Below are 8,815 nucleotides of genomic sequence, written 5' to 3'. Positions count from 1 at the left end.
CAACTGCTAATTGCCAGGCACTGTTCTAAAGATGGATCAGTGAACAAAACGGCACAGGTCTGGCGTCTCAGTGCTTATGTTCTAGTAGGGAAAACAGACAAGCACATATATAGTTCGACAGGGAGAAAAAAGAGCCAGGTTAAGGGGTTTAGGAAGAGCCAGGGATGGGTGAAGTTGCTCTTTCACATATCACGGAAGGTCTCTCTGAGAAGGTGACATGTGGGTAGACACTTAAAGGAAGTGAGGGAGCAAACCATACAAATGTGCAGAATGTGTGTTCCAGGCCGAGGGAACGGCAGGAGCAAAGGACGTGAGGCAGGCACAAGTGTGGTGTTTCTGAAGAATGAGAAGCCTGTGTGGCTGGAGCAGGGTAAATTAAAGAAAGGGCTTTGATATCTTCTTCACTTGATTAAAAATGAGCACACAACACAGTCCAGTAATTGAAAAAGATGTATTAAAATATTCACAAAAATACAACAATTGAAAAAGAAAAATTAATGAACTTGATGTTTTTTTTTTTTTTTACCTAGCTGAATACATTTCCATTGAAAAACTACAGATAGATTGAAATTTTAATCTCAAGTAATCCTTTAGGTGCCCCCTTAGAAAAATCATGTGTAGTTTTAAGAGGTCTCATTCTGCCAATAATCAGACATGGAAAGGACAGCCCTGCCATTTGGAAGCAACCCTGCTGTTGTCATCTGTGTCCAGGGACGAGGATGCTGGGACACAGGAGAAAGGGTCAAAAGATCCACAGGAGTTGGTGTGAGGAGGTTTGGAAAAAGCCCCAACACTGAGGTGCTCCACCCCGGTGTCAGCGGCTTCTCTCAGACAAATCAGTCACAGACCCAGAGTAAGAAGCTGGCAGCTGACCACCCTTGCCCCGCAGAGGAGGCCATGGGGAGGCAGGGGAGGGAAGGCCCACGGCTGTGGTTAGCGAAAGTGAGGGCTGGTGCTCTGGGTGGCAGCTTCACAAACATGCAGAGAAATCAGGGCTCTTGCTATCAGGAGGTGTGAGGAAGTACGTATAGTAGATTCACTGGACCTCTGCGAAAGGTTAAGGAGGATCCCCCTTCCTCTGCCAAAAACGACGGTTAGGAAGTTACACATATCGGTGCACACACTTGGCCTCACCACAACCTGTCTTCTTTCCCCCTGAAGTCCCGGATGGCTGTACAATTCTCACAGTGGGAGGGCTCATCAAGAGTATCGTCATCCTGGCATCAGCCTGAAGGGTGACATCCCAACACCAACCCCCGCCTTCCCAACACACAAAAATGTCTCCTAAAGGTTCCTGGAGTTTTCACCGTGGAGGCAGAGAAGCCCCAGGGCGCAAGGCAAAGTTGACCACTTTGCAGAACTGTCTTGGGTAGAGCGCTCCGCGTCCCTGTGTCCTGCGCGGGACCTGTGAGCACAGAACAGGCAGACGCAGCAGAGCCGGCAGGTTTTCTTCCCACGCCACAACACACGCCAGACGCACCAGCTTCGGAGATGGCCGGTATTTGTGATGACGCAGCCCGCTCCCCGCTCACGTACATATCAACGGAATGTAAGTTGGAGCATCATGTGAATAACAACAAATAGTCCCTCAGCAAATAAAAGACCACACGTATGGGGCAGAGTTCGTTTTGTAGCTCACACACCCTTTCTCTATGTAACCACTTCGTGCACACCTTTAAATCTAAATCCTTCTTTGTTTCCTTAAAACTCAGCCTTCAAACTCCCTCACAAAGATGACAAGATGGGGCAGGGTGGGGGGAGATGGCAGCTCTTAGGGGTCCTCAAAGTAAATGAGAGAAAAACTAACATTACCTGTCATCCCTACTTACCTGAACACATCCTGGGACCCTATTGTCAGTATTCTTCCTCTAACTGTGGGCTTTCAATTTTAAACGAAAAAAATTATTTAAAAAAAAAATACAGAAAATGGGGGAATGACAATATAAGTGTTTAATGATTTTCACCATGCTTTTCAGTCTGAGTTAAAAATCACATAGGTTTGAGATGGGGTGTTGGGGGCAGTGGTCAATGGGAGAAAATAAATTGAGAAGGATGCCCAAATTGTCTAGATTTCTCCTCATTTCACTGTTTATCAAAAGAACAAAAAACCAGAAACAGAAGAGATTCCCAACGTAGAAGTACTAACCTTGTTTGCTGATTTTAAAACTCTAGACCCTTTTTAGCCTCAAAGGCCTCGGAGGCGTCATGAATCTATTACAGAAGCCATGACTGATGCTGCCCCTGCTGGAAGCATGACTGAAGCTTCATATAGAAGATTCTCTAGAAAGCACTCTGCGATACTGGAGACTGGCAGTCTAATTATTCCATTTCTGCCTACTTAAAAGGAAATGAAACTCAGCTCCTTCAGGTGTATGGGGACTCTTATTACAAGTACGAAGGACTTCAGCAAAGAATGTAACACACTTTTGCTCTCCCAATGGAACAGTACTCCTCAAGCCAGGCCTGGGTTCTCTACTTCAATTATATATTGATTATGGTATTGATCTAAAAGTACCTGGAAGGAAGGGACTAACGGCACTGATCCTTTGCTAATCTTGCTATGATGAATCCACAAATTGAGACAATATGCTTACAGGGTGTGACGTTATAGTCTACACAACACTGAAAGCTAAAAACTGCCCTGTGTTTTAGAGAGCAAAATAGCAACAAAATCTCTCACACTGTCTCCGAGTGGCATAGCAAATGGATGCTTTCTAAAAACAACCGCCAAACAGGTGGTACACCCTGGGCTAAAGGCCACCCTGAACATGCTTCCATCATAGCATCTCCACTCTCCAAGTACAATAAACGCGAAGGCGGGTTAAGCCCTTACATGAAAAGGCCATGTCTATTAGAATACTAAAAGATCTGCTACCATCTCCATTAAGGCAAACCACATCTAAATGATGGTGATAGGAATGTGTCTGAATTTTCTCAACTGTAAATGACCCTGAAGGGAAGTACAAAAACAGACAATTTACGTATACGTAGAATCATACCATCTCTTCATCATGCAATAGTGGCTCCTCGCATCAGGAAGATTAAATAGAATATTTATACATATTCTTTATACACTTCTTTTTCTCCCTCTATGAATAAACATGTGCTTGTCCGTGTCCAGGTTTCCAAGGCCACACATGGTTATGAGCTACATTTTCTGCACAAGAGTCCAGTTTGGATTTGTTTCTTGCTTAGGATATGACTGGGGTCTTCTCAATTTTTCCGGATGTCCGCGTACACCACAGACTCTGACTTGTTAATCTTGTCGCTGTGATGTCCGCCAGAGTGGTCTAGCTGCGCATATATGACTGGGCCCTGGAGAAGAGAAGTAGAATTAGAGGTTTGGAAAAACTGGTGGCCCCATTAGGTGCAGGGACAGAAGCAATGATTAAAGGGAATATTGTTAAGGTTCCAGAGCGAAGAGTTCCCTCTTTTGAATGTCTTCAGGTACATATGTTCCTTCTTAGGAACCGTATGTCCAGGACTGACTTTATTTTTTTCCTGGGATTGACTTTAAAACAAGATTGGGGGGCTTCCCTGGTGGCGCAGTGGTTAAGAGTCCGTCTGCCGATGCAGGGGACACGGGTTCGTGCCCCGGTCCAGGAAGATCCCACATGCCGCGGAGTGGCTGGGCCCGTGAGCCATGGCCACTAAGCCTGCGCGTCCGGAGCCTGTGCTCCGCAACGGGAGAGGCCACAACAGTGAGAGGCCCGCGTACCGCAAAAAAAAAGATTGGGTATACTTGGTAATTGTTCAAGCTGGTACATAGAGATTTATTACATTGTTCTGTCTACTTTTGTATCTGTTTTAAAATTTCTATAACAATATAATATTCCTTCCCAGGAGTTACCCTTATCTTAATACCTATCACAGAATTCCTCAACTCTTGTAATTGGGAGTCTCAAGGACAAACATGGGCACTTCTGTCAACCCGAGACCCACTGAGATCACGACTTTCAGAATGATACAAGAAACCAACATATTCAGTGCTACTCGAAAATACAATCAATTCGAACTGGTCACTTAATACAAACAGGTACTTTAAAAAAACTTCAAATATTCTTCCACGTACCTACTTATACTATAATTCTGTTAGTCTAATCTTACCATAACCAATAAAAATATTGCTTCTTTGATACCTAAGATCAGGTAACCATTTTTCCTGTTTTAAAATTTAAAATAACCCCCAAAGCCACAATCTGCAGAGCTATACGGAAAAGCCCTAAATGGACTAAAGTAGAAGAGGTCCTCTTCTCACCCTCGGCAGTAAGGAAGAGAGCTGTCAGGGTCCCACCCGGGACAGCGAGGCAAAGCTGCCTGGGCCAGAGCGAGTCCTCTGACTCTTGGGGAAGGAGGGAAGGCCGAAGGTTCAAATATCAGACAGGTGGCTGTGCTTCACAGCCCTTAAAGTCCCTTCCAACCCAGAGATTCTAAAATTGTAAACAGCAACAACAAAATAGGCCTGTTTCACGGGTAAAGAAAAGTTAATATAACCCAAAGTCGACTTCTCTCCCAATCCAGGGATTCTCTCTTTGAATAGTCTACTACTGTGCTCAAGCTTTCAACTTTGAAATCATAAGCTCAGGAGCCAAAGTATGTGGTTTAAAATAAACATCCTTGAAACTGTTCTGTATGAATCTGTAATGGTGGATACGTGACATATGCATTTGGTGAAACCCATAGAAATGTACAACACAAAGAGTGAACCTGAACATAAACCACAGACTTTAGTTAATAATAATGTTTTCTATATTAATTAATCAACTGTAACAAATGTACCACAACAATGCAAGTTGTTAATAATCAGGGAAACTTTGGAGAGGAAGGAGTACATAGGACCTCTCTTTACTTTCTGTTAGATTTTTCTATAAACCTAACACTGCTCTAAGAAATAAAGTCTACTAATAAAAAGAAGAAAAAAATGGAAAAAAAACAAACAAACATCCTCACTCCCATCTAGGAGTCCCACAACCTGCATCCTTTAGTGTGTAACGTGGAATCCTGTGGAGTTCAGGGCCCCCAACTTCTACAGAAGGCGTATTTTAAAACCCCCAAGCATTAGTTTCTTTATCTCTGAAATGGCACTAACAATAGTATTATACGTCTTAAGATGGTTGTGAGAATTAAATGAGATGATATCTACAAATAACTTAAGTGGCGTCTGGCAGCACTCAGTACATATTAATCATTATTCTCATGAACATATTGTTATACAAATATACTTGAAAATATACCGAGGTTACCAGTCAAGTAAATCAAGCAGTCAAAGTCCGTGTGTTTGTCTTTAGTCAGTGTGTGATACTCTCATTCCTGTCATGGGTAACACAACATCACGCTGTTAATACTGAATCAAACTGAAACCCTCTATATTCATCTCAAAAAGCAGCAAGTTAAATGTGATTCTACAAAATATAAAGTTAACTATTTTCTACTTCCAGGAAAACAATGAAAAGTGTTTTCTAGTAAGTTAATGGATCCTTGGTAACAGCCATTTCCAACAGAACAGATCCTGAAATTAAATTATGTAACTTCCTAGACAATAAGACCTCATCCATTAGGAGGCTTAGGGTGTATTCATGGGGGAAGGAGTTTACACCGTGTGATAGATGGTTACAAATTCTTTCCCTTGTTGCATCTACACCCTTACAATATAATGCTGCAGCTCCTCCCACCAAGAGTCAGAACCTGCTTCTTAACCCCTTGAATCCAGGCTGGTCTTATCACTTGCTTTGACCCACAGAATGTGGCAGAAGTAACATGTGTAAGTTCCATACCTAGACCTCAACTGGCCTTGCAGCTTCCACTGTCTCCTTGATCTTGGAACCGACAAAGCCACCACCACCATGTGAAGAAGCCCAAGCTACTGCTGGCTGATGGGAGACACACAGCCCAGTTGTCCTGTGTGTCTCTGGCCCGCCAACTGCCTGCCAATTGTCAGCCTATGAGTGAGACCCCTGCCGGCTGTCCAGCCAACTGCAGATGCACGAGCGAGCCAGCAGAGGTCAGCTGAACTGCCCTAGACCAGAAGACCTGCCCAACCAACCCACAGAAGTGGGAGCCAAATAACTGGTGGTGGTTCTAAGCCACTATCTTTTAAAGTGGTTTGTTACACAGTAATAGATAACTGATAAACTGTGCGAGTGGAAAAGACAGAGCACAGAGAAAGCAACAAAGAAAAAGAATAATCTCTGAATTGGTCAGTAAATGTTAAAACACCAGTAAGGTCTTTCATGTGAGACAGTATTGTCCTTCATGGCAAGAGAACGCAACGATTTGCTGAAAGTAACTGGGAAAACACTGAGGGATAAAAGGAACTCCTTCCTACTGATGGATTTAGTTTCTTCAAATTGCTTCCCACTATCTAATGTCCTCACTCCCTTTCCCCCTTAGAAGTAATAAGGCCCTCAGGTCAGGGGCTTTGTTAAATGCCTAGAACAGTCTTTGGCAGACTGTAGGTGTTGGATGAAGGGGTAGATGAAAGAATGGATCTAAAGGAATTCTCACCAGAATTGGAGCTCAGGAATCTGCTGATGAATCTAGCTCAATCTAACACAGCTCTCTAAAGTTGGGTTCCGAGGTTGACTTGGCAGCGGTAGGTACCCTGGGTCTCTGTGGGACATGCCTCAGGACTTTAACACTTTGAGGGCCAAGAAGACCACTGAGGACTTCAGGAGGGGTCAGTGAACCAAGATCAACTTGGAAATGTACCTGCCATCGCTAAGATATTTACTTTGGGGTGTTCGAGAGTTAAAACAATATCAACGATAACACCTACATTAACCGAGCTGTTGTTTTTTTTTTTTTTGTCTGCATTGAGTCTGTTGCTGTGCACAGGCTTTCTCTAGTTGCGGCGAGCGGGGGTTACTCTTCATTGCGGTGCGTGGGCTTCTCGTTGCTGTGGCTTCTCTTGTTGCTGAGCACGGGCTCTAGGTGCATGTGCTCTAGAGCACAGGCTCAGTAGTTGTGGCACACGGGCTTAGTTGCTCCACGGAATGTGGGATCTTCCCAGACCAGGGTTCGAACCTGTGTCCCCAGCATTGGCAGGCGGATTCTTAACCACTGCACCACCAAGGAAGTCCCTTAATGGAGCTGTTTTTACTGTACATCTTGACACTCACTCACTTTCCCTCATCCTCCATTTTTTTTTTTTTTTTGGCGTTGTCACAAAGAATTACCATAACCAAGTGAAAAATTGCTCTGTACATATATATTTTCCTCAACTACTTATTATACAAATAGTCTTTACTATTGAAAATGTTTCAAGAGACTAATTGCTTGACCTAGGTCTATTCTTTTAGTTTCAGTTAGAGATGAAATTACCCCTGAACTCTACTTGCATGAAATTTATCCCAATATAAAAACGTACTGGTGAAGGTGTGGGAAGAGGGTCCAGGAAAAGAGGGTTATGGAAGAGCAAGGAGACCTATCTCTGAACAGATATTAATTTCTCAGAAGCTATTATGTCCCGAAGTACACTTTCCATGGTCTCTGTAGCCCTTTAGAATCTGAATCTGGTCCTTCAGGCATTAGGGGACTCACACCTGACAAGCTAGCACAAGTATCACTAAGAGAGAACATCTGTTTTTACCACATGCTCATTGATTGTTCACAAAACACATTTTCAGTATTTATTTCACATCACCAAATATAGATGTGAAACAGATGTGTCTTGTGACATTCTTTGAGATAAATGAAACTGATTATCAAAAGGAAGTTGAAAAGAACTGGACAGGCAGGGTAGAACAAATACATGCCTTAGAGCCACACACAGATCGGGGTCTAATACCAGCTCTGCCACTAACTACTGACCTTGAGCAAGTGACTCAACCTAACTAAGCCTCAGTTTCTTGACGTGTAAAATAGGGACAGTAAAAGAACCTGCCTCGTAGGGCTGTTGTGAGGACTAAATGAACGAATGCACATGCTGTACTTCTGGAGACATCACATATCTATAGACTATAGTTGACAAATACATAACTGCTCCCTCACTGTCCTCCATAAATACTTGCCCCTCCCCTTTTTTTTCTGACTGTACCACACGGTATGCGAGATCTTAGTTCCCCAACCAGGGGTCAAACCCATATCCCCTGCACTGGAGGCATGGCGTCCTAACCACTGGACTGCCAGGGAATTCCCGCTTGCCTTTTGTATACAAAGCATTAACCATTTCCAGAAAAGGATCTAGAAAACCAACTGTTCGTAAGATATATTCACAAAAATTATTTGAAACCCATGTCCTTCAAAGCTAAGCGTTACAAAGAAAGATTTGTACTTATCTTTTCCCTAATGCCAGAATACTCCAGACTCTAGGTAGCGCCTACCTAACACCCTTCCCAACTCAACTTCCCTCTCTGTTTGCGGGAAGAGCCCTAATTCGGTTCTGGTGTGCACCTTTCCTCTGCTCAGGTGAACGACCCCACTCTCCCCTGCCCCCAGGGGTGAAGCCGATCTGTCCCCCTGCAGATGACTGGAAGGGGCATCAGCATGTGACCCACTCTGCCAAGGGGACTAGGAAAAGTTTGCTGGGGAGCCCCAGGTAAAGATTTTCCTCCATAATAAAAACCACCTGGGAGGAGATTCAGCGCTAGGAATTCAGCTCAGGTGCCTTTTTTCATGAGCTGCCTGAAACCATGGCAGCCATTCTGAGGCTGAGGGAAGGAGCCTGAGAACAAAGACAATATGCAGAGGAGGAAGGAATAAAATGGAAAGAACCTGAGTCTTCATGACATTGCTGGGCCTCTTGTGAGTTAATAAATTTCCTACTGTTAAAGGTACTTTTAGTCAAGTCTTCTGTTACTAGTCTTCCAATTATAAC

At 43.7% G+C, this 8,815-nt stretch overlaps 1 protein-coding gene across 1 annotated transcript in view; it reads right to left on the bottom strand.

The window, feature by feature from the left end:
• Positions 1 to 432: 432 nt before the first annotated feature.
• The window catches only part of MPZL1 (myelin protein zero like 1), a 61,499-nt gene continuing 53,116 nt past the window's right edge, over positions 433 to 8,815 (bottom strand). The window contains exon 6 of the mRNA XM_067728537.1: positions 433 to 3,315. Within this exon, the coding sequence (XP_067584638.1) occupies positions 3,214 to 3,315 (102 nt within the window). The 3' untranslated portion in view covers positions 433 to 3,213. The remainder of the gene's footprint in view (positions 3,316 to 8,815) is intronic.

Source organism: Pseudorca crassidens, chromosome 2 (assembly GCF_039906515.1).
Source record: "Pseudorca crassidens isolate mPseCra1 chromosome 2, mPseCra1.hap1, whole genome shotgun sequence".
In the NCBI taxonomy this organism is placed as follows: domain Eukaryota; kingdom Metazoa; phylum Chordata; class Mammalia; order Artiodactyla; family Delphinidae; genus Pseudorca; species Pseudorca crassidens.
Note: the sequence above shows the minus strand (reverse complement) of the source record. Positions and strands in the feature narration are given on the sequence as shown.